Raw genomic sequence first — 27,154 nt, forward strand, 5'->3', positions numbered from 1 at the left:
AGGAGAAACGGTCAACAACAGAACAAGCACCACTTCAGAGACCAGTTGCTCATAATGTTGTGAACATACCCCTGCGCAGAAACACCACTTCTGATGACCACACCACACTTGTGGCAATATCCCATGCCCCCTGAAGTCAACAGGCATTTTGGCACCAAGGCCAATAGATTCAGAACATCACTCCATAAGGTACAGAGCTGAGTAACAAAACCAGTCCTGAAAGCCAAGGTTTGATTTGGGAAGGACACCTGAGGTGGCAGAGCACGGCCCACATCACAAGTTTCATAAATCCATATTTTGAAGAGGGAACAGATGAACCGGGAGTGGGGCAGAGGGACAGTAAAGAAGGGATTTGCCTCTGCAGCAAACCCTTCCCAAAGCAGCCTCTGTAGTACAAACGGTAGCTGGATGGGAAGAGGCGTTCCCAAATTCAAGCCCAAATGCCACCACAGGAAACAGCATCCAAGCCCTGCAGAGAAGCAGTGCTCACGCCCTGCCTAAAAACTCACCAGAGGTAAAGCCATCGCTGCCACACTGCAGGGCCACCTGCAACACAGAGAGAGAGCCACATCCAGGTCCTCCCCACAGGCCTGGATTCGCAAGTCTGTGTCAGTGCTCACTGTTGCATTCCCAAGACGTTACCAGGACTTGAGGAGATGGAAGCCTGAAATGTTCCTTCAAGCCTGTCTTTGAGGCACCGGGTTTGAATGGCACCAGGTCAAGAAGCCTGCTTCCCAATGGCTGCAAGTCAGCCAGACTCTCTTGACTCAGTTTCTCTGTCATTAAGTCAGCACTCAGAAGACCAACTGACCTTTGCCACCTAGGCCTGAGATAACATTCACCAGTGTTTGCAAAGCAAACAAATCCCAGATGTGTAATCCTGTTGGAAGCAGCAGCTGGCCTCTGTGAGGGACAGGACACTACTTGGTATATCAGAGGAAATGCAAATCCACCTTGGTGAGAAACTCCTCAATGCCTTTAACAGTTAATTCAGTCCTTTGAGCATGAGATATAGTCAACCACTTGACACACCAAATAGGGAAGTATCTCTAAAGTTAAACCAAAACTTCCCTATGACTCCCCAACTCATTCAAGAAATAAAACTTTACAGCAGGCAGAGATCACTGCAGCATTTTCCTCACGTGTGTCTCACATTAAGTGATGCAGAAGATAACTTAACATCTTCCATTAGAAGATACTGAGGTGTTTTCTTCATCCAAATCTGTAGCTTTCTTTTTACAAGTGCAGGAAGCCTTACAGAGATAAGGACTTCAGTTCTCGGAAGCCACCTCCAAATTTGGGTCCTACTTTAAAAGTGAGCCCTATTTTCTGGAGCACTATGCATGCATGACTCCAGCTGCTGTCCCAGGTGCATTGCAAGCTCTCAGCACTTCCAGGAAAATTAAAAATAATAATAATAATAATAATAATGTGTGGGTACATAAAAAACAACAGGCTGGAAGGAAAGACAATGTCCTCGTTAACCTCTGTCCTACCTATCAGCTGGCATTACCTTTGCTTTAAATTTGCACACTGAGAACGTCCTGATTTAACAGCCTCCCTGACTTTGCAAACATTGACTCAAGAAAAATTTAAAAGCAGGTTTTCCAATGTCACAGCTGTAGGCTAGTTTTTTAATCCTGGCGTACAGCGAGTTACATATTTCAAGATGAAAAATCACACCTTCAAGTGCAAGATAATGCAAATTGGAAGAAATAATTTAAACTACTTGTACACAGCAAAGGGGAAAGAATTAGCTGAATCAACAGCTCAATGAAGACATCTGCTCAGCATGCAGCATCACAGAGCAAATAAAATGCTGGGGCAAATTAAGAAGGGGAAGAGAGAATAATGTGGATAAATTATAATGGCTTTGTATAATTTCACTGACAACGGCAGGCTCACTCTGCTCATATCAAAGACACCAACTCTGCAATACAAAAGGTCCAAAAAAGGGCAACTAGAATAGTTAGGAACAGATTCACTTTTAACCTACAGAAAGAAATCACAGAAAAATACTTACATTAACATAAAATGAATGTTACAGTAAGACACGATCTGACAGTTGCAGTGGACATGGAAGGAAATACCACAAATAACTCCACGTCTAGTCATTTTAAATGAAGGAAAAATTCAGTCCACGTGTAACTCCACTCAATCCACAATATACACTCAATCTGAGGAATACGCTGCCACAAGTATCATTGAGCAAAGTACTGTGTATATTAAAGATGAGCCACAGGCAAAAAAAAAAACCCAGACTAAGACCACTCCAACATTTTAGGAAGAGTTCAGCCTGACTTCAGTTTCACTTGAAATCAATAAATAAATAGCAGATACCAGAGGTCTGTGCTTCTAGATGAAGCTTAGAGCAAAATAAAAATTGTGCAGGATGCACAGCGTTTCTTTTCCCTCCTCCTGGATGAGCTGATAGCTGGGCCCCTGCCAGGGGCAAAAGCCTACATCACGCAGGGCCGATGCTTTCCATCCCAAAATGGCAATTCTAATGTTAATATAGAATAAGCACAAGGAAATTAGCAATTCCACACTGGATTTGTATGAATTAGATAAGCACTCCTAGGTCATGCATTTCCAAATGCATTTCAGATCACGCGTGCGTAAAAAAACTAACATAATTTTTCATTAATTATTAACTCTATTTGTCCAGGCAGAAGGAAGAACTGTAGCTCATGCCAATAAAGTAAATAAAGGAGCACTGCTTTAAAGCATGCCTTCACCAATCTTTTGAGCTATTTATGCTAAATCCTACGGATAAGAAAATAGAAAATCGGACTTTAAAACATTTCTGTAGGTCTCGGAGTCTCCCTGAGGTAAGGGGTGTTCCACTTGGTGTTAATTTCAGTGAAACATACCCAGATCGTCCGGAACGCACTAAGATGGAGAGCGCCACATTGGCGGGAGGCACAGGCAGGGGCGGCGGGGCTGCCCACGGCCACCCGCGCACAGGTGCACAAAGCCGAGCGCGGCAGTTTTGCTGCGGCAGAGCCAGCGCCGAGGAAACCTCTGCCGCCGCGGCACCGATTTGCACGTGAAACTTGGGAACGAAGCGCCCGCCGGTCCGAGTCCCCGGGGGCCGGTGCCGGCCGGGGATCCAGCCCGCAGCCGCGGGGAGACGCCGCCGCACGCCGGAGTGGGTTTTCTCTAGGTGCTGGGTTTTTTTTTGCGAAAGGGAGGGAGTGAAAGCAGCGCACGCCTGAGGGCAGGGGAACACCCGGGAGCAGAGCTGCCGGAGCCCAGCCATGCCGGGCTGTGCCGTGCCGAGCGCGCCCGGAGCGGCGGCGGGTGCGGCCGGCGGGGGCAGCCGCCGCGCCCAGCCCGAGGGGCCCGTCCCGCTCCCAACTTTCCCCCAACTCCTCCGGCCGCGCCCAGCGCCCCCGTCCCGTCCCGGCCCCGGGAAAGGAGGACACCCCGCGCACCGCCCCCCGCCGCCCCGGGGCGCGCCCGCCGCCACTCACCGCCAGGCCGAGCAGCAGCAACGGGAGCCGCCCGCGGCGCCGCGCAGCCCCCGCGCCCTGCCCCGGCACAGCCATCGCCGCCGAGCCGGACCCGCTCCGGACCCGCCACCGCCGCTGCGGGCTCCTGCCACGTCTGGCGGCGCAGGCGCGTCCGCCGCTACCGCCCGCCCGCGCGGCGGCATGACGGGGCTTGTAGTCCGGCCCGCCGCTCCGCTCCGGGGGCTGCTCATCCCCCCGCCGATGTGAGCGGCTCCCGCAGGGGTCCAGCACACGGCAAAAGAAAAACAAAACAAACACCCCAAAGTACTGCCAGCAATCGCCCCTTAAAACGTAATCTCCGACCACTGTCTTTCAACAGATTCAAAAGAAAAAAAGTTCCATCTCTTCATCTCGAACGTCCCACTGGACTGCCCTCTAGGATCACTTTTGTGTGCCTCCACCTCTCTCCCAGTGTGTACTCTACTGGCAAATAACGTCGTTCTTGATGCTTTTTCGTGAGGGTCCTCAAAAGCTTCTGTGGGTCTTACATTTGGGGTAAGGGGTGAATAAGTGAACAAAAAAACAAGGAAACTGGAGAGTTAACTGGAAAACAGGCTTAGAAACTAGCACCCGTTCTTCTTGTAAGTTGTTCCCACTTGTTATCATTAAATGCTAAAGGAGAACCCTGTTTTATCCTTGCACATGGGTAACGATGCCAAAGTGCAAGCAAATAAATACACTGAGTCTGACCAGGATCAATTTGTGCATCTTCCATTATAATCACACTATTTGAATGATCGCTGCATCCAGATGAACAAATCAGCCTGTGCCCCTAGTTGGGCACATTCAGTGAGCCAGCTCTGCCTCACAAGGACATCCCAGACGTCCTGCCAGTAATTTTAATGTCAAAGCGGGTCAGCCGTGTTATAATTGGTTTCCCACAAACAGAAGGGATCTTCACCTACCGCCCAGTGGCCGTGTGAAATTCTTGCTTGGCTCAGAAACATCAAAGGAAAATCAAAGGCATCTTTTCGAGCCTGATCCTTACAGCTGACTGTCGCCTGAGCATTAGACTAAGAGGCTGGCTGCAAGGGAGCAATTTGTAGATCTGTACAGCTGACTGATCACTTCAAGTGGTGATCATGAAAACTGAATGCCGTTGACATTAACAAGTCCCCTGGTAGAGATGTAATTTTGCGAAGCCGTAACACACGTAGAGAAAGTTATTACTATTAACATTTCCACTTTTGTGGCATCTTTTTCGGCAGAGCCAGAGCACACTTCTCTCAGTCACAGCTGGATAACCTTTAGCAAATCATTTCACAGTGCTATGCCTCACTTCCCATTCGCAGGCAGCCTCAGTTAGCCTGCCTTAAAATGGGGTTAGCAATCCTTAGCTCACTCTAAAATGCCAGTGAAAGTACACATGAGGCCCAGCCCAGGAGCTGTCAGGAGGAGTTTGGGATGAGGAAGGACATAAGGCTGGAGAGAGACTTTGGGAAGGAAAAGGTAGGAATCTTTTCACTCTACAGTGGAAGGACACAAAAAAATATCCTTTGAATCAAATATCTGTACCCCTAAAGTATATGCTATCTGCAGTGCCACCTCTCACTTGCAGCCCAAGTTCTGGGACAGATGGAGGGCTGCAAAGTACCAGTCACCACCACCACTGGCACCAGCCTCCCACTCTGTAACAATCAGCCTGTTTGCAAAAAGCTCCAGATCCCAAATTGAAGCCCATTTCAAATAAGCTATCAAACCCTCCAGGAATAGGTAACCTCTCCAGATGGTGTTCACCTTCAGATCTCCAGCCCAGAGCTGAAAGGCTTCTGCACACAACTACCCTGACTCATCCAGACCTCTAATCTCAGTTGGATACCCAGGTCCCCAAAGACTGTTTGAATCCTCCCGTGACTCTTTTGTGTAGAAAACTGTTATATCTTGTGATGTGAAGCATCACAGCCAACAGTATCAGTCAAGGCAAAAGTAATCTCAATGTGCTGGAATTTCTGTGCTGTGTCATCATCATACAGGATGTGCTGCCATTGTGGAAGGAAAGGATAAAATCCTGGAACATGGTTGTTTTGTCACAGGAGTACATTCTTATCATGATGGCAAGAGGAAACATTCCCAGGAAGGAAATAAAAAAGGAAGAAAGAAAAATAGAAGACAAGGTATTTCAAACTGTGCTTCTGAAAGGTTATATAAAAAATCCAGTTTGGGAAGCTGCAATTCTTATATATAGAAGAATATAAAAAGGATGTTCATGTGGCAACTACAGCTTTTTTCTTTCAGTTTGACTCGATAATTTGTATTGACATGACAGGCATTCCAAAACTTAAGAGACAAGATCATTGAGCATCTGTCTTGGGTCAAAATAATATATCAAGTATCAGCTCCAGACAAGGCTTTACACAGTGGCAACTACTTAATTCAGTCATGCATTACTAATTAACTCATTACAGTTGTATCTGAGTGCACTGCTTTCCAGCATCCCAAGTTTTACCCTGTATCACTTTGGCATTAATACAATTTGCTGCTTGCTTCTTTGTAATTGTAATATTTGTATATGGCACTGCAAAACACTGAAAGCATTGATTAATTCACCAGTGAGAAGCAAGAAAGAATTACTGCCCTTGGATTATAGATCAGAAAACAGTAGCAGAGAGATTATATGATTTGCCCAAGGCTATAAAACCAGACAGTTTCAGAACATGTTCATTTCCAAAGTCTGCACTGGGTCTGCTAATCCTTACTTGTTGATCTATATTCAAACACCTCTTTTACCAAGAACGAAGTACAAAACTGGACTGACAGTAAGTATGTCTGTAAGGAATTACACTTTTGACATTTCCTATATGTTGCTGCTTTATTTGACAAGCTTTATTCTTTGTCCTCTTTTTAACCTGAACAAATCTCTGGAGGCTTCTTACAAAAGGTAAAATAAGTCACCTTTACCACAAAAAAATGACAGCAGAGCAGTCAGGAAAATATAAAAGCACTTTGCAAGCCATACTGAATCCAGGAGCAACGTGGTCTACACTGGGACCTCAAACTACATAGCATTTGCCCAAAATGAAAGCAGGATTCACTCACTGCCTTCACCACCACAAGTTCTCATCCTTCCAGCAACAACTCTTCCTTCTTTAGTTAGATTCAGCCAACTGATTTTGATCTGCAGGCTTATCTCATATAAGTTTTGTGACATCTGTGTCATGGCATGGATTGCATCAGCTGAAAAGAGACATACGAGCTGGTTGCCATCAACAGATTGATGGTATCATAGCCCTTGGCTCCTCATGACCTTTCCTACAGCTCTTCAGCACATGATGAAAAGGAAAAGAGACAGGATCAGCCCCTGTAGGACTTTACAAAGGAGCGGTCTCCGAGAAGAGGCACAGCTGTACGTTGCTTTTCTCCAGCTGATGTGTGTCAGAGGGGAGAGCCTGAAGGCAGCTTTCCACTCCTGCTGCTCCTCAGCACCTGGTAGCAGGGCTGCAGATGCAGCGCATCCATACACATCAGCTAACAAGTTCCACAGAAGATCATTAGCACACCAAAATAAAGGATACGAAGGTGCAGCTGTTACATAAAGCATTTTTTCTTAGGTCAAACATTCCAGTTTCATACTTTCACATGAACTCTTTTTAACACTATTTTGTTAATGACATAAATACATCACAAGTCTCAAGGGACTGCTCTCTATTATTCAGCTGTGACACAGCTGTGCTTTTCACTTGGGTCACTCACTGCAGTCAATGGCAATGACATGGAGGCAAGTGGGGATGGAGTTCAGTTCACTTTGATCCTCAGTGCTCTGCAAGGATTCTGTGCACAACCATATAACTCAGTGACTCCATTTTCTGCATCATACCCCTTTACAGTTATGAGGTCTAGAAGGACTGTGGAGTTTTTGTACAGACCTTGCACAGCACAAAGAAGAAATACACACATGCTGTGTGTTTTCATGGGAATTTTACTTTTGTACTTTATTGTTGTTGTTTCCTTCATTCTAGATTCAAAGCACTTTTGGACCACAGGTAGACAGGTGCTCTTTATATAGGAGAGGAGAAAAACAGTAGGTACTGCAGGAGTCAGTTAAAAGTTGAGTATAGATATTTTCCAAATATTTCTTCCTAGAAATTCTCCATTACACTTTTTATTGCTTTCTTTAAGTCTGAGTTCTGCACACCCTTTTGCATTTATGTGGCCCTACTGTTAAGAACACTGTCATTTCTTTCACTGAATCTCTAAAGCTGGATATAATGTGTTCCTGAGCAACATAAAAACCTTATACAGTACAGGCATTGTGCTGGCAGGTAGTAGATAATTTATGTCTCTCAGTTACCTGCTGAGAGAATAGTTTAAACAAGATTAAAACAATCATGGGAGTCTAGCTGTTGTGCACTGACTGCAGCACTACTGCATGTTTCCGAAGTACTGTGGTCAAGACAGTTTTCCAGTGATTTGCAGAAGCTTTATAAAATATCTGCAGGCTGTTTTACCTTTACTGCATCATCAGGAAAGTGTCGAACAATGAGCTTGTGAAAAGGGCTGAGATCTGAATCCAAGTTCAATGCATAGCCCAAGCACACGTTTCCTACATGACGATTTACATGCCATATGATCTAGAGGGGGCTGACATCTCCACCCGTAAATCAGAAATGGGGGCATTAGTGGAGTTCAGCTAACACCCCTTGGATTGTGATGGTGCCTACATAAGCTGGTGACAGGGGCCCAGCTGGTTATTTTAGAACAATATAAGTCTCTGTTCTGCTGGCAAAATCTTCAACTTTAATGTGCAAGTCTACATACTGAGACTGGTTCTGCCATGCTGTTCAGGGGTAGCCTGCTTATACGAGTAGAGTTATTATGCCTCTGGTCTGGGTACACCAAATATTCACCCATATGAAGGACTGAATATAAAGATAGGACTACAGATACAGAATCAAATACTGTTCCCCGTAAAAGAGTGTTTACACTACTGGCCTCAGTGTTCAATGGAACTGTATCCATCCACAGTGGCTGAGCGTCTGTCTCCATATTATATCCAAAAATGTATTAACATTCAACCACTAGCATGTATTTGCTGCAGACAATCAATGTTCTCCTAAATTATTTTTTGTACATCTATCCTATGAGAATATATCCAATACATCTGATATAAATGTATTCAGTACTATTCTGTCTCCATATGTATATAAATGATTTTATATCTACTTTTTTACATGTGTATACACACATATGTGCACACATATACATGGCATATATTATACAGATTCTTTGTGTGGATTTATATGATTTTATATAATATTAGTAAATATCCAGTCAATATGGGTTTTTTTTTCTCCATTTTTCAGTTTTCCTGGAATTAATTTGTGCAATTAAGTACTGCCTGTTTGAGCTCATGATCAGCAGCCACAATTAAGCATATGACTATGCAGTCACTAGATACCATGTGCAATGCAGCAAACTTTAATGAGAGGGATTTTCTTCCTGAAAGACCTTGTCTTCGAAAGGACCACTACTTACAGCCATATGAAAAAAGCTATGCTGTGATGAAGCTAAACTCCAACCTTATGATCAAATCCTTTAGCTTGCTGCAGTTGTGCAGCCAGAATAGCAATTTAGTAATTCAGTAAGGAATTTACTGGGTCCTTAGGATTTTCTCTCTCTAAACCTCATTCCTTCCTTACATATTGCAGTAACCCATCTTTTAGTGGGGAAACACTACAGAGAACACTGCATGGGAAAAGAGATCGTAAAAGAAGCAGGGAAGCAAGTGGGAATAAGACCTTGATCCTAAACGCTTTGAAGGTAATGGACTGACTTTGGCTCAACCCCCAGCTGTCAGGCAGCAAAGTCAGTAAAGGAAGGAGGAAAACCAGCTGAGAAACAACAGGGAAACAGAGGAGGCAGAGAGAAAAAATAGTGCAAATAAAAGGAAGAAATCAGAATGGGCAAAAGGTAGAGTGCCATGGAAAGAGAGGCAGAGGAGGGCAGTAGTGAACACCACTAAAACATCAACAGAGAAGAGCGAGAAAAAAACAACAGTGAACAATCTGTGAAGAGGGTTGTGCAGGAAGCTGATGTGCTCCTGGTATTTAAGCTGGTTGTCCACATAGCACAAGCTCATCATCGCCATGACTGAAGCTGTAACGACATTTCCCTTTTGATATGTTTTATGGTGTGCCCTGAGTACCAGCTCCTCTGGACAGCCTGGCCAGCACCTCTTAGAGTACACCATGGCCCCCAGCTGCTGTGTGCGAGTAGGTTTCCTGGAGAAGGAGGAGTCTGGTGTGCAGCTGGGTCTGAGCTTGAGTATGGAGTTGATCTCCTGCGTAAGTCGGTAGGAATGGAAGGAGCTCAGTGTCAGAAAAATATGCAGTCTTGGCTCTTCCACTGCAGGAATGAACAGATCATTGAAGGGGGGCCAAAACCAGGAGTTAGGAAACCTAAATTATCTTTTAGGTCCTGTCACAAGGGTCTGGCAACTGTTAATATCTTTATAAAGTATTATTTTTCTCATTTTCTCCTGGTGACAGGTGGTAACTCAGCTGCTGCTTGTGAAACCGAGATTTGCAAACAGGTTCCACAGTGAAACCCTCTTGAAAGGTCTGTGTTGAGAATGGACCATCACAGTAAGATTTGATTGCTCTCCTACACCTTCCTTTAAGAATACATCCAGTTTTTTAAGATGCTTAGCAATACCTCTGTATGGCTCTAGGTACTGTAACACAATAATGAAATCCTTGCAGCTGTATAACAACATTGTGAGAGAACTCTGACAGCCAGGTGAATTCCTGTCTACATTTTCATTATCAAGGGTATCCTCATGCTTTGCTTCTCAAAAAAACTTATCAGACTGATTTTTGCTGAAGCTGAAAAATTTTTCTCCCCCTGGGATTCATCCTAAGTCTCTGGAATTGCGGTATTGTCCTGGGACAGCAAGACTACATAGTTCCCTGGGATCCAGAAGCGCGATCAGGAGCTCCAGGCAGCACCTCTCCATCACTTCCCCCTGCCTTTGGGAAAACGCTGAGCAGAACAGCCAGCCTGAGACTGCAGCCAGATGCAGCCAAAGCCAGTATCTCTGCACGTGCAGGTAACCGTTTGGATTTTGGACAGTAGCGTCTTTGCTTTAACTTTATTTTTGGCCTTTTTGGAGCATGTAGGCTTGACAAGTAACTGCAGGATCAGATAAGAACTAGAGTGAATTTGTGGGAGATCAGGCTGAGCAAGGAACACAACCAGGAACCAGAGTGAAGGGCAGATCTAAGAGAGACTGTGTACAGATGCAGCTGGGGATGGTGAGCAAAATTAATGGGTGGATGTGTCATCTGTGATGGCATGAGGACATTGAGGACAGAGTCTAAGACTGCATGATGGGTTGAATGAGGAAAACTCATTTTCAAAACTGGTGGATGAAGCTTAAGGTAACAAGACAGGAGCTAGTGGGTCAGAAGAAGCTGTAGACATACTCTCCCCTAGAGCCATTAGATTCTCAGGTTTCTGTTCTCAGTAAGTAGCAGATCAACACACTGATCTGCAGATGGCAATTTGTTATTTCTATGAGTTAACTCTGGTGTCTCATCTCTCAGGATAAGAATGTTGAATTTTACTGATGTCAAAGATATAATATAACCTGCAGAACAGATTTTTTTTTTTGTCTTGATTGCTTTTATTAAAACAAACTGCCAACAACTAGGAAATCACATGCATACAAACTCTGTTCAGAAGGAACAAAGTCACTCACCCAAAAGTTAGGAAATGCTACAATAAGAAAGCTTGAAAAACTGTACTAGCCTCCTTGAACATGGTTTGTGAGATGGAGTTTTTAACTACATTTCCTGCCCCCTCCAGATTGCCTAACCTGTTTGTTACAATAGTTGAAAGATGTATAATTAAAGGCAGGAGATAACTGGAAGGAAAAAGATGGTCTTACTATTAATGCAATGTGACCTCTATAACACTGGGCAAACTGCTTAAATGAAAAATTTCCCACATTATCTCTAAATGTTCGTAGCTCTGTCTGCGAGTCTCCAACTTGGTATCTGATCAGATTTGCAGAAGTGCTGAGTGCTCATAAGAGAAACTGAATTCAATAGGAGCAGTGCAGCGAGTGCTTAACACTCTGTGCAGCTGACTATTCTGAAATAGGAGATCTTAGACAGCCTGTACACTCAGAATAGGAAACTCAACCTTGTATTCCCTGTCTATGAAGGGGAAGGGCATCCTCTTTTGTCCTACTATATATTGGAAAGACAAACTTCTCAACAGCTGTGAAGCACCCAGGCTCTTTAATGATAAACAACACAGAAAAGACCCCGTGATAAAGAATATAACTCATGTCAAAGCAAAGTCTGAGTAGCATACAAGAAAGAGTCAAGGGGCATATATGGTTCATGGAGGTGAAATCCAAATATGAAGAGCTACTCATGTGCTGAGCACCTTCTATCCTGTGCACTGAAAGAGGAAGGGGATTGTGGAAAAAAAAAATACAGTCAAATATTAACAGATGCCTGTTCATCTAAGAAAACAGTTTTGGAGGAAACGAGCAGTGACAAGACAAGAATGCATTTAAAAACATTCTGTCAAGCCTATGCAAAAATGTGTTAAAGACACATAAAATGGAGATAATGTTACTTTTTCTTGCCAGTGAAGTGCTTTGAGAACTGCTGGTGAAATCTGCTACAAGACTTAACGCGTTTTCTTTTCACAAGAATTATAAGATCTTACCGAATGACTCCAGGATAGCTCAAAGGATGGAGCTGAAGACAATTGCAGTTAGTGGGCAGTTAGTTAATTGCAGGGGTTTTGGAGCAAAATCCATGAGCCATCAAACCCGATTTCATTTTACGAAGTGACTTGATGTCATGAGCTGTAGACCCTAGAGACAAAACCATGGAGTTGAGGTTATTAGGATGACATAAGCCAGGATCTGCGTTTGGTTTATTTTTTAAACAAGTTGTGTCTTGGCAGCAACCCAGAAAAAAGCAATATATATAAAAAAATAAGAGGAAGGATAGCATAGTAATAAACAGCTACTGAAAGTAGATCTGTGCAGACAGTGAAGTCTGTGAAATATAAGAGGGGGACAGCACTGAGGCACAAATAAGGCTTTGTCCAGCTGAACTTGTAAAAAGCAATAGAATGAGGTTTAGCTGGGGCTGACGGGGTCACCCCAAGCTCATTTCCGCATGTGCGCCGCAGAAGGACACAGCCGAAATGGACGCTTTTTTTCCCCCCTTTCTGTCACTTATACAGCACAAAAACTGAGCACCTGCTCAAAGTGCTTGTCAATGACAAGCAGCAAATGGTAGCACTAAAAGTGCAAGCCAATGCAGCAAATATGACCTAAGAAATACAGGGTGATGGTGAAAAACACTGCAGATTTGAAGTGTGCTATAGCTCTCTGAGTTTATGAAAGCAGTACATCTGCGCAACTAGCATGGGACACAGTGACATGGCACGTGTCTGAGATGTTACTATGGAAAGATAGAAAATGCAAGGTCCTAAGCATCATTTGAAAATGGAGTCTTGCCACTATAGTAGAAAAAAAAAAGACAACCAGATTCCCCTTTTTTAACTTTTTGTTGCCAAATTCCCAGACCCTGCGTAAAGTCTTCAGCTGGACACACTGTTCCAAGCATGCCCAAAATGCTCTGTAACAGGCCAAGGAGCCAAAAGCTTCTGCCTCCCACAGGCATGAGATCTGCTCCATTGTGAGTTCCCATGTTTAAGAATTTATCTCACTTTGCACACAGTCTATCTGAGCTGCATGCCACACTGTGGAAGAAGGCTACATATATATTAGTGCCATAAGTAACAGGGAGTTACTGCAGCTGGGCTGCAGCTCCTCTGTGTGGGTGGGGATTTGATAGACCAGGTGTGCAGGGCACCCAGAAGTGAAAAAAAGCTGAGATGTTTTCTTGACTTGCTTATGCTTAAAGCCTACTGTGAGGAGAACGTGAACAATCCTGGATTCAGTGGATCTGTCTAAATGGGGGATTACCAGACACTTTTGTTCTTCTAGTAAACTTCCCAAGTCAAGAGCTCTAAGCTATAAGCTCTTCTATTCTGTTGGCATCTCTTTGGAAGAGGAATCTCCTTTTCATTAGATAGCATCTGCCACCATGGGGTTCTGATCTGATTAGAAGCCCTTGGTGCCAGTGTATTGCAACATTGTTATAGTAATGTGTATTTTGCATTTGTTCTTTATTCAGTCTTGAGACGGTCAGAAAAGACAGAAATGGAAATATTCAACTCTGTGTGATCTATGGATTCTGTCTTACCACGAATCTCTCAGGTTTGTGCTTTTCCCTGTCAAAATAGTATCCAATTGGCTGTGCATTCATAAGTGCCGAACTTTTAAGTGGGAATGGACTTGTTTGAATATTCTTCATACAGGAAGAGTTTGAGGGCAAGGACCTTTTCTCTAATTGGCATATAGACATACTGTCTTCATAAGGAACATGGATTTACTTGGGTTACATAAATCAAAACACTCAGCCATCTGTACCACAAGAGGGACAATATGACTTAAGCAAAGGAAAATCATGACTCTTAAATCTGCTGAAATTACAAAACCACAACTTTAATCAAAATCTGTTGGATATATGCTGTGTTAATACCTAAATACTACAATATATGCAAGGAAGATTACATAAAGAAACTCAGCAAAATAAATTATTTTTTCTGCAATGTTGACTCATGTTTCTTGTTGTGTGGAAGAAGCGCAGCTAACTTCTGATATGGTTTTGCTATTGTAATTTTATTTACATACATTAGTAAAATGTCCTTTTAAATTTAATTCTTTTTAAAGCTGTTTATTTTATTCTCTTATCATGGGGACAATACCACCACAAGGACTATTTGATTTATAATTGCATTTTGGCAGATGAATTTGTTAACATAAATATCACATTTATTCGCCTACATTACTAGTAATATATTTGAAATAATTTAAAAAACCATTTGACCTTTCACTTTTGATGTGTTGCTGAGTTCTGAGTTTCCTCATATACTTCACCAAGTGTATGAGTAGAACAGCTTCCTTCCTTTGGAGTAGTTTTATGTTTTTTTGTAACAAGCAATGCAGAGAAAATAAATGTTCTTTGTTTACAAACAACAGAGTCCCATTCAAGTGTTAAACAACTGTTATTATTAATTATTTACATTGTGATAGCTCTGCAGAGACACCGTCATGGAGCTTGGATCTATTATGTTAGCTGCTATACAAACATAGATGAAAAAGATGATTGTAACTATTCCTTATGGCCAATATGCTAAGTTGCCCAAGGTAACAAAGATTTGTTTATAAAAAGCAACAGAAGGGCCTGAATTAATCTAAACAAAAAAGCCTAATTGTACTACTAAAATCATTTGTGGTAAGGAAGAAGGAAACAAAACTAGGAAAGAATGTGCTAGATTAACCTCACATCTGTTTACTGTTAAAATAATAGAGGGATCAGCTATTCAACTCTTCAGAAGGGCTTTTAAATAAAAAGACTGAAGGGGAATCAAGATGGTCGTGAAAGGAAATATGCTAAAGGGAGTGAGGCATTTTTTAATGGCTAATTCCTGCATCACCTTCTGCGTGCTGAAATCCATCCATGCTCTACTGGAGCATCAAAGTCAGAGCACACCAGGCTGTAGAGGAAGACCGAGATGACTCAATTACTGTTGCCAGATTTGGCTACAACCCGAACAAGGACTAAGTTCCTATTGTCACTTTCTTCTGGATCTTTTTTCTTTCCCATGTATTTCTTATACATCTTTTTCTCTTTAGCATTTTTTTAGTAAGAGTTTTGCTTAGTTAGCCAAGATCACTGGCCTTGTTGCTATTACATTAAATAGGTTGAATCCTATAAAACTTTTTAGGACTGGTAATGAACACTTTCGATTTACTCATCCCATCAAATTTAATGTAACAGTGATGCAGGGAGCTTACAAGCTAGGAGCATTATGCTAATCTAAGTTATAAAAAGCCTATTAGACATTCTAATTTTGGACCCAGAACTATTTGAATGTGTTTATGTTATTAATAAGATCAACATAATAGGTGTTAGATCCCTTAAAACCGGGCTGTCAAACTCATTTTCACCAAGGGCCGCATCAGCCTCGCGGTTGCCTTCAAAGGGCCAAATGTCATTTTAGGACTGTATATCACCTTCGGCCCTTTGAAGGCAACCGCGAGGCTGATGCGGCCCCCGGTGAAAATGAGTTTGACAGCCCCGCCTTAGAAGATCTAAGTTTAAGAGACTGATGCAGGATGTCTGTGGCATTTTAGGATACTGAAATCTGTAAAACTACAGGCTAGCACTCTAATTACTGGGTTACCTTTCTTTCTTCTATCACATTGCTGTTTCCAGCAGATTTGATTAATTTTCATTGCTTCATTTTCAATATTATGCCAGTTTCCTGGGCAGCAAACACACTATACTGGGTTCCTCTGAATTCTCCTGAACAACAGCCTCCCACAAAACCCTTCTCCCTTCAGAGTGCCTATTTAGGCATGGATTTGTACCTCAGGAAAGAAGCCAGGCATGCCTTTTTCTGTATGCTTGCTAAATGATACTTAACCTATTGTGCCAGAATCTAGTGAAGGTTGTTTTCTCCTCTAGACCTTTTCTGAGAAAAAAAATTGTTTCTTTTCTCTCAACAAGTCTTTTCCATTAAGCTTTTGGGGAAGCAATCTCTGCTAGAAGGCATGATCATGATCATAAACACATCTCAGCACTGCAATTCCTGTATGAGAATTAGAGGAAGCAGCCCCTGTCATTTAGTCTGATCCACAGGGGGCTGAGAGAGAAGCAGGCAGAAGCAGTGTCTGCTCAATCTACCAACAGCAAATCTGACAAAAAAAGTACAGTTATAGTATCTTTTTTGGTGGAGAGCTGAGCTTTTGACAAAACTATTTTAATTGAAAATATTTCTGGTTGATGGTACTTGTTTACTGCAGAAAATTGCAGCTGAATCAGTGACCATAACTCTAGATATTTTGTAACATTATTGAAGTCTTTAATATACTTACTTTGATTGTCTTATACTCTTCTTTTTGCGTTGTATTGTCTTGGTGTGTTGTGGCCATGTGACTGCTGCGATGCACCATTTCCCTGTACAAATAAAGTGAAAGAGGGGGGTATGTTAATCTGCTTAGTTATGACAGGGAACCCAACCTGCACTGAAAAAGACCATTTTGCAGCACCTGGACTACAGTTCCCAGGAGGTGGTGCAGCTATGTGTAGGAATTGAAGTATTTTTCTTCTTCACTGTCTTGAGTGTGGTGAGGCACTGGAACAGGCTGCCTAGAGAAGCTGTGGACGTCCCATCCCTGGAAGTGTTCAAGGCCAGGTTGGATGGGGCTTTGAGCAACATGGTCTAGGGGAAGGTGTCCCTGCCTATGGCAGGGGGGTTGGAACTAGATGATCTTTAAGGTCCCTTGCAACCCAAACCATTCTGTCAGTCTATGACTCTATTATTTCAGACTATTCTATCTAAGAAAAAGTTCTTAACTGCCCCTTTTTCCAAGCAGCTCTAACCAAGAATTCTCAATGAGACAATAGAGGAAATAACAGAAGAGATACCGAGTTATTGAAAAAAAAAAAGAAACCTAGACTTCCAATTTTCATATGTCATCATCTTCTAATGAGTTTATTTTCTATTATGTGAGGTACTTAAGCTGATTCTTCAGAAAAATTGGATGTTAATAATGATCAATCTGCATTTACTGTGCACATAACCCCAGAGGTTATGATGCATGGCATAATTGCAGTGTACCGAATGCTTCCCTTTCATGGCTGGCTGCAGAGACTGTAATAGCCTGTTACTCATTTCTAGGTAAAGAAGTTCCTCTTTTGGTTTAAGTGGCAGGAATTTGTGCTTCTGCTGCTGAGACCTTCAAACTTGATCCTGACCGGCAGTTGTAGACAGCTACATTTAATTATTATACAAATGACATTGTTTTGTCATTCTTTCAAAACAACCTCAATGCATCTGACAACAATACTGTATCAAACAAACCAAAGGCACTTTTGGAAAGGAAGGGGTATTCCTGAACACTCTTTGTTACAGGGAAGATTTTATTACATGCTTTAAACGTTCTTGTTTCTTTGTTTCATTTCTATTTCCCTAAAAGATAATAAAGAAATAGAGAAGACTCAATGTTAGATCTGGCATAATTCCAACATCAGTCCATCTTTTATTCACCAATTAATTATTTATCTATTTTCCTGAGAAAGAAAATCAACATGCAAACCAAATCAGGATATATTATGTGTGTTTACAACCAAGCGAAACATAATGAAGATAAAAGAAAGAATTGTAAATTTAGAGTATTCTTGAAGATAAGACACCAAGGATAAAGTGAAATTTCATGAATGTATTCAAGTACATTGGCCCAAATCCATGCTGGCTATTAATCTATAGCTCACAGATGAATTTGTTTTATTCTTATTTAAAAACAGAGCAAAACCTGACTCTAGAGCAGTTACAATGAGCTGACAGCCTCAGCACAGAGCACAATGTACTAGAGAAAACACATTTATTTAGATAGCTGCCACCAAAGAGAAAGGATGAGCTTGTAGCTATGGCTTTAGTGCATGACTGAGAAGAGCTGGATTCACTTCTTGTGAAAAACATCTCCTCTCTGTGGGTCTGTTCCCTGGGTAAAATGAATCTATTTTTACCTTTTTGCATCGTGAAAACCTTCAGTGAAGACATTCTGTGCCGCCATTTGAGACCAAACCCAGGCCTTGGAGAGCAATGCCATGTACCCTCTCTGCTGGAAGGACGACCCACGCAGAGCCCAGCCTCATTCACGCTCAGTGGGGTGACAACTCTGGCCACTGCAGCTGAAACGTGGCTAAATTGTGAAGGGAAGAACACAGTGATGCTGTTATCTGTGCTGGCTGACAAAAAGGATGAGCAAAATTAACTGGAGACGCCCCACACGAGGGTATAGCTGAGCTGGCAGGGCTGCCCGGCCCTGAGAGAAGCTGCCTGAGGAGGGAAGCTGCCCTGAGGTGGAGCCCAGCATGGCAGCTGCACGTGTGATAACGGCTTTTCCACTGAAAACTGTGAGCTGGGGAGCTTCCTTCAAGCCCACCCAGCAACGCCTTTACCTCAGGACTTGGTATGGCACCCTCATGGTGCAAGGCGGTGGTGAAGAGAGGGCTACCATCAACGGGGATGACAGAGCTGTGTCCTGATGCCATGTTAGGAGCTCGTCAGTGGCCTGGGAGGAGGTAAGGCCTGGAGGCACGGGTTTCTTTGGGACAATGGGAATACTGTGGTGTTCAGAGCTCCACATTTACATTTATAAATAATTTAGAGGACCTATGAAAGGGTCTCCTGTTTTTTTGGATGGGGGCAAACTTGAGACTGTCCCTCCTGAGTGTGACAGGAGCTCTCTGGATGGGCACTGGGTCCCTGTCATCCCTCACTTGACGCATGGGTGTTTTCATCAGTCATGAAGGGACAGAAAGATGTTGGGGTGCTGCTGGAAGAGCTGAAGGGAACGGTACTGAACACAGCCCCTGGAGTCTGGAACACCTGAGGGGATCAGCCCTGCTTGGCGGAGTGGCTATTGGGAACATCCTGCTCAGGGCAGAAGTCAGCACTGAGGTGGCTGCCAGCTGGCAAAGGGGGAGAAGGGGATTATTAGAGGAGGTTTCTGTGTGGATTTCACAAAAAAGACTTGTGGAGGGGAAGAAAAAGCCAACTTTGTGGTGCTGCTTCACAAGGAGTGGCTGCTGGGGAGCCGTAAGAGCTGGCAGCTCCCTGGGGCCTGGGGGCAGCAGGGGTGCTAGGACATGGCCGCCCTGCTGGGGAACAGGGCAGCGGGACAGCGGGGCAGCTCCAGCCCCAGGCTTTCAGCATCTGATAAAATTAAGCACTTCTACTAAGCGTGTACTTCAGCCGTGGAATATATTATCACAGGAAGCTACTGAGGCCAAAAACTTGAAGAGATTGCAGAGGGTTTGGTCAGCTATGTTATAGCAAGATTGCCCAGATTTGGCATATTTATGCCACTTATCAGAGAGATTTTAAAGTGTGTGCTCCAGGGAAGAATTGAGTCTCTCAAGGGATTAATTTGAGATTTAAAGCAAAGAAAAAATATACATATCAGATTATGGAACTACCCTCTTAAACTACTATTAGAGAGGATACTGATCTGAATAGATTGCCAAGTTGATAACATATGACAATTCCTGTACTCTAGGCCGAGTACAGCCATGAAAAAAACTGTGTGTGAAGGGCATGTGATTTTAGATTTTACAAGGGCTACACCAACTTAGCTGTTGACAAATGAAAGCATATCTGACCTGAGCATCTTTCAGTCAGTGAAGTTCCATCTTTCGGGAAAGAGGAATAACTGACAAAAATGTTATTGCTTCCACAAATTAATTCAGGTTTCGTGCTCTTTTATCTGGTACATAGCCTTTGTTCTCTCTCCCCTGCCCTCCCTTTCTATTCTTGCATGCATAGGAGACAGGAATCCTCCATCACTTAGGTAGTCGCTTGTGCTTACAAAAACAATCTAGTGTAATAACATTTCTGATGACATGTAAAAAATCACCTGTGGATGTGCCAGTGTATCAGCACAGCAAACAATAAGCAGGGCATGGAATCCCGTGGCAACGCACGTATGAGTTTAGACAACATCCATACAAAAGCTACAGCATGTCAACATGGAAAGAAAGCTGTCATTCATACCAGCTGGCCTGCTGCCATTCCCAGTTTGAGTAGAAAAATGTGGTTCTTCAAGGCACACAGACTACAATTGGCGACCTTAAAGAATTCCTGGGTGAGACTTAAAGAGAAGGTTGCATTAGCTGTATCATGCCCTTCCCATAAAGCACACATCTGTGTAAAAGGTAAAAAATTAGAAACATATTTCTTTATATACTTTTAACTCCTTTCTACCTAGCAAAACGCCCAAGCACTCCAGGAGCTTTGCCTGCCGCTGTAGTGCAGCCATTTCTGGGCCTCAAAACAGCAGCTGCCGCATGATCCAATACTGAACAGTTTGGACATTGTGTGTGAAGAATACTATCTCTCGCTGAAACCACATGGCAGACATAACTAGTAATGCACGAACTTCGTGTTTTTTGAACACTGTATTGACACAATCTTTTCCTCAGATCCTTCATGTATTCTGTTGTTTCTTCCAGTATCCTAGTCCTTTTCTCACTATTTTTCCAACATGCACAGGAGCTACCATAAAAATAGTGGAGCAAACTTAGAGTGACTATAGGAAACAATGTGAGACTGAGCTTCCCTCAGAGGGAGGTGCGCATCTGCTTCGCATTGGGACTTTACAGTTGTTGTTGTAGACTCTTTTTCTGTTGCATGCAGATATGTAGCTTTCTCTCCAGGTCATTCTGCATATTGGTTCTCTCCTCTCACTTGTTTGTTGCCCTCTTGTTTTCAGCATTGGCTGAAAGCTTGGTCATAGCTGGATTCTCATCAGAGACACCTGATGCAGAAAGACATCAAACAAGTATGCTTATTTAGGAGTCTAGCTGGTCAAAACAAAACAAAAAAAGGCATTTGGAAATCTTAAATGAATCTTGACCTGAGCTCCAAGCAGCAGCAAGGCATCACAGCTCTGAGACAGATGCTTTGCCACTGTGACAGCAATGGTTTTAGTAGATTATAGTTTGAAAACTGCTGTGTGTGCTGAATCAGCAAAACTAACTGTCTAGAAACTGAACTGCTAATTGCTTGAATGCCTATGCAAAGATCTTTCCTGGCTTCCTCCTGCTATTCAGAGGAAGAATTAGGACTGGATTACAGGTGATAATCTGGATTAAAGTGAACCTGAACTTTCATAAATTCAAGACCTTCAGCTGCTCTCCACAGCTGGCTCTATCAAAGGATGTGATTATTCAGACGTGGCTTTCAAACACTCCCAAACTTTGGCAGCTGAATCCAAATTCTAATCATTCAGGCTCATCAACTGAACACCTTTGAGTAACTCCAAGTGGCTATAACGCAAGACATGCAGTGAGGTACAGGATGTGGGTTTCAGTGCTGATCACTGAACTTCATGAACCTCCAGTGCCGTCATTTGTAGCAATGTGGCACCGATCTCCAAAGCTTGTTTTGAATCATGTACTGAAGAATTATTGGTACTTAGGCTGCATAATCTTTTTCCTTGTTATGTCAGGAGCAAACGACAGTTTGAAGTGAGTACTGCTGCTTCAGCTCAGCATCTGATACGTTTACTCACCTGATGCAGCACTCTTAGGCAGTGATTAATGAGTGCTGTTGAATCAAAGCCTATAACCATGATGAGCATTAACAGGTAAATCTGCAAACAGTAAAGGATAAAGCTCCTGAGGGAGGGGAAGGTACTGACTGGTATCAGTCTGGCTGCTTATATATTTGTCACACTCAGATTATTCAGAGATTGGTACATTTCAACTCAAGCCTCTTAAAGGTGCAGCTACATTTTTTCGGTGTGAATTCATGTTTATAGTCCAATCTGACCCTGCAGAAACTGGTGGCTAATTTATCTGATTTCATCAGACCCAGGCAGACAATTCATACTGGAATGCTCTTTTTCTTCTGTGGCAAAATCAAAACTGTCAACAGTATGCTTCTGTGTGGAAACAAAGAGATGCAGAAATGCCTGCAATATTAACAAACCTTGTGGTAGCTCCCTGTTCGTTATAATACATAGGGAAATACAAGTAAACGTGCCCCATGTCATCAGTGCATTTAAGCACATGCCTACCTTTAAACAAGTGCTTGAATATCACTGTTTTTCCTTGAACTTTAATGGGACTTTGGGCCATTGTTCAAGGATAAATCGATATTTATGTTCCCTGAACAACTGAAATGGGCTTTTTTTTGCTTTATTGGATCAGGGTTTATAACCCTGCAAGTTGGTTTCTGTCCTAGTCTATCTAAATATTTCAAGCACATATACAAAAATAAACCTAATCTTCTGCCAATATTCCACCTCTCTGGTCTACGACATCTAGGACACAAACCGCTGATCTTTCCAATGATCTGACTTACAAATCCAGTTTTAGAAGGCACAGGCAGCTAATCACTCCTGCATTTGGAACACCTACATTACTGCATCTCTGTTGCATGTGACTAGCTTGGAAAATGAAGTTAAACTTGTACAATAGAAGTAATTTAATACTTGATTTAGAACTTCAACCATCTTACTACAAATTAATTTGCATGCCTACAAACCTTTACTTGTATGAGTAACCCTAAGTGTTTTGACAAGGAAGGAATATTACTGAGATTTGGCCTGCTGACTGTAGAAATGATTGTATCATAGATCAGTGATAATATTTACATGAAATGTAGCAGTTCCACTCATTGTTCAGATGAAAACAGTTTCAGTTTTCCTGTCTTTTTTTCTTCCCTATCACAGTTGAATCTCACATTTTTTAAGAAAAGGAGAGGAGAATCAAGCCTAATATATCTCAGCTTGTCATGACAATCTGAATATGATATATAGGCAATCAAATAATTGATCACACTTAACCTGATTACCTTGCAAATGAAATAATAGCTGAGATGTAGATAGGTCACTGTTCTAATAGGCCAATTCTGCTGACCCCTAACAAAGCTTCAAGCGCATTTATGGCTGAAGGAAAGAATATTTAGTATCTTAGAGAAGTGGATTTTATGTTGTAGATTCACAGAAAAAATTAGATTGAAAGGGACATCTGGAGGTCTGTAGTCCAACCTTCTGCTCAAAGCAGGCCTAGCTTCAAAATCAGGTCAAGCTGCTCCAAGCCTTGCCAACTTCTGAAAATCTCCAAGGGTGGAGATTGAACAGCCCCTTTGGGCCCCTGTCTCGGTGATGCACTGGTCCCACTGAGATGACTTTTTTCCATATTTCCCATCAGTATTTCCCTTGTTGCAGATTATGACTATTGCTTTTTTTTCTTTTGCTGTATGTCTCTGAGAAAAGCCTGAATTTGTCTTTGCCAATGCATTAAAGTAGCAGAAGACTGCAATTATATCCTGTCTTGGCCTTCTCATCCCCAGGCTAAACAAATCCGTTACCCAGTCTCTCCTTGTACATCAAGTACTCTGGTCCCCTGTCTTAGCAGCCCTTCTCTTGAGTCTCTCCATGTTGTCAGTAGCTGTTGTTCTGCAGGCCCCAAACTCCAGCTGCCCAGCCTGGCTCATGGGCTTCTTCTGACCCCCATGCAAGACTTCACATTTGCCTTTGTTGAACTCCATGAGGCTCCTGCTAGCTTGTTCCTCCAGTTTGTTGAGGTCCTTCTGAATGGAAACCCTGCTCTCTGGTGTATCAACCACTCCTCCAGTTTGGATGTCACTTCATGGGGTTGTGTTGTTTCTCAGGATCCAGGGCCATATGGCACAGCAGCAGGGTAACATATTGACTTAGTCAGCAAGTGATAATTTTCAGTTTTTCTGGCAGAAATAGAATTCTTGATAGTTGTTGACCAGAATTCATGGAATATTTTTGGCCACTAGACTAGACTGAATATACAAATACTTCGCAGCACGTTATGCTAATTTGAAATATATCCTAATTGTATTTTGATTATACATATCTAAATATGTTTTTTATCTAGCAAAGGTATTTCTGATGGACAGCTTTGTGTGGAAAAGGAATACAAAATAGATAATCAGTAATATAAACCAGTAATATATAATCATATATGTATAAATAGGAAGCAGTTGGAATTATGTGAGTAGAAGAATTATAATGGCGCTCTGCTCAATACCTGTAGCTCAATACCTGACCCTGCCCACTCCCACCGCCCTGTTCTGCGCTGTCACACTGTGATGCTCTCACCTGCTGTGCTGTTGCACCTTATATTTGAGACACCATCATTACATGTTGTGATGGCCAAGCTGAAGGAAGGATGTGATATTTCAGAGAAGGAGTTATAGGGCTTTTAATTGCTGAAAATGCAAAGCAGAAAGCTAGTCTTTTAGTGTACTAGCCCACTCTGCTGCAATCATTTTTCTTCATTGCCATCCTGGCTGTGCCAGTGAAGGGAAGCAGATACTCCCTGTTAGGAAGCCATGCAGTGTACAGTCTGATGTGACAACGTTCTTAGCTTGCTCTTAGTGCAATGTTTGTGGCATCCCTCAATCTCTTTGCTGAGGTACTGCAAAAAAAAAAAAGAAGGGTGGCTGCCTTGTCCAACTCTTTTTTTAACAAAACCAGTCAACACACCGTAGTAACAACCAACCCAACCTCTTCCTGGTGTTTAGGTTTACCAATGCTAAAATAACAATGAATATTCATATTCCACATTATTACTAGCTCTTCTTAGGACAGCTCAGCCTAGGCCCAAGATTCCCTTTCATAACAGGATTGCTTCCACCACCCTTCTCTTTTTGTGGGAGAGAAGCTGCCTTGCCTCAGTGAATCAGGCAGTGAACAGAGCATAGAAGGCTCTCTTTGGGAGACCTCCATCTCTTCACACTTCACAGGGAGGTTGCCCTAATGTGGGGCCTTCCATTGCATCACCAAGCCACAATGGGTACATTGCAGTTCAAGAGGGAACATGGCTACAATGTACACATCTAAACTATGTTCTAATGCAGCAGGCAGACCTGTTTTGGTTCAGGGTTATATTTCAGGTTTGTGGTTGAGAAATGTCTCAACCTGGGATACTGTACCTATCCTGTCTAGGAATCTGAAAGCACGTTTTTGCAAAGATCATGGATCTGTCTGCATCAGTTCCAACGGGCCTGTTTCTTAAGAGAGGAAAGACTGTCATTCAGTCACAACTACCATAGGTGAAGCTACAATACAGTTTCTTTTATAAGACCTTATTTTCAATTCCTGCCTGAAAATCTGCAAAAAGGAGGGTTGAAATTTAAACTAATTGGTCTCTGCCTAAAGATGAAAATATGCTTTTAAAAGCAGTTCAGATTTTGATTGAGAGGTCTAAAACCATTTCATTAAATTTTTTTTCTCCTGATCTTTTAGTTTAAACAGCCCTGCAGCCAAAGTGGATGAGATTTGAAAGTCAGTTGGTTTTGATTTGAATTATAAGCAACTGAATATCACACTGAGTAGGTACCATATGGCTTTTAGTTAAGTTCATTAAAACCATGCAGGTATGGAAGGTCACTGTATTAACTAAGTGCTATGGACTTCTTAAGTCCTCAAAATGGCTTTCCAGGTCATGAGTTTCAAATACTACAGGAGAACAGATATTCAGTTTTACCAGGTTATTCACATTCCCACTACACTGAGAATTTCATTTTCCAAACCAGACACTACAAGCTGCATTGTCAAGACACAGGTCATCACATAAGTGGGTGGAGGACTGAATGCTAAAACTTTCAAAACCTGCTCACATTTAGACCTAGACTTTTCAGTAGAGCACAGCTCTCTCGCCATAGCACTTTGTCATATAAGTGGGTCCTGTAAAGCTTTTTAATGTAGCTGTTTAAAGCAAGTTAGAATAGGGCAAGATACTGCAAAGGTTGTAATAGGAACTCAGAGTGTTGAGCTCATATTTCAGCTGAATTGCCTAAGGTTGCGTATGAAGTTAGTAGATAAGCTGTCAACAGTCCTGAATTCACTTTACATTCAAATCTGGTTTTCGTACAAAGCGTTCAGTGAGATGTCTGATGTGCCAAACAACAAGTCTTTAAATTATAGCTTAATTGTAAAGGTACCTATAGTCTCCAGAGAAAAAAATCCCACTTGTATTTACAAAGGAAGTTTTCAGTCCCTCAGGTAAGATGTATCTAGGAGCACCATAAAGGTGTTCAGTGTTTGGGTTTATATTCCAGTCTCAAGGCAGAAGTAATTTCTGATAAATACAGCCTCTAAGGCTCAGAGCTTGAGTTAGAGGAGCAGAGAAAGCAGTTTCTGATATAGTATCAAAACTCCTAATGGTGTTGTTGAAAACTAATTTTTCACTGCTCATTTTATTTGCCAACAAATAGGTGACTACCAGGTGCTGTGTATCTTACCTCTGTGTGGATGCTTACTGGGCAACAAGAAGTGTCTCAGCTTAAGATTCCTTCCCTCCTGGTGTATCATAGAGTTAACACAACTTTTATGTTTCATAATTCTTTGTCTGCAAACAGGGAACTTTCTACTTCTGTGAGACTCAGTGGGTATACTCAGGCCTGCCTCTATTAAGTATGATGACATCTGCTGACTTTGTCGAGTGACATATGAAAACTGGCAATTAATAGTACCTGGCTTCAGGGGGAGAAACAATTGTATATCACTTGTCTGTAGGCAGCAGAGGCTTCAGATGTAATTCTCAGAAAATAAAGCAGTTGTTCCAATTTAAACTCATTTCATTTCTTCCCTCAAAAAGTGAAATACAGTCACTCTGGTGATAGTGTCAAGTCATTCCTCTGTATTATTCTATTTGTTCCATCACAGCCTCTTCTCTCCAGGGAGCTCATTTGTGTTCCCTTGCTTTCAGGTCATCTGACTCTTACTTCATGTCATGGATTTAACTTTGCCTTCTCTTTACTATAAATTAAAATGTTACTGTTGCCACCAGACTGAGCCTGGAAACCACAACTGTGACTATTTAGCAACCTATTTTAAACTCAAGAAAAAGCCTATGTACCTAAATATTTTATGGCTAATTTCCATTTGGCTTCAGATCTAGATCTCAGCATTCAGGATAATGCTTACTATCACTATAGCTGCATGCCAATGCTTTTGAGTGTTTGCTGATATTGTATTTAGAAAAGCA

At 42.3% G+C, this 27,154-nt stretch overlaps 1 protein-coding gene across 1 annotated transcript in view; it reads right to left on the reverse strand.

Annotated features, from left to right (window-relative positions):
- PDIA5 (protein disulfide isomerase family A member 5) overlaps positions 1-3,672 on the reverse strand; it is a 102,493-nt gene extending 98,821 nt beyond the window's left edge. Inside the window, exon 1 of the mRNA XM_065070515.1 lies at positions 3,477-3,672. Within this exon, the coding sequence (XP_064926587.1) occupies positions 3,477-3,551 (75 nt within the window). The 5' untranslated portion in view covers positions 3,552-3,672. The remainder of the gene's footprint in view (positions 1-3,476) is intronic.
- Positions 3,673-27,154: the final 23,482 nt, after the last annotated feature.

The sequence above is a fragment of the Columba livia genome, chromosome 7 (genome assembly GCF_036013475.1).
Source record: "Columba livia isolate bColLiv1 breed racing homer chromosome 7, bColLiv1.pat.W.v2, whole genome shotgun sequence".
NCBI lineage: Eukaryota > Metazoa > Chordata > Aves > Columbiformes > Columbidae > Columba > Columba livia.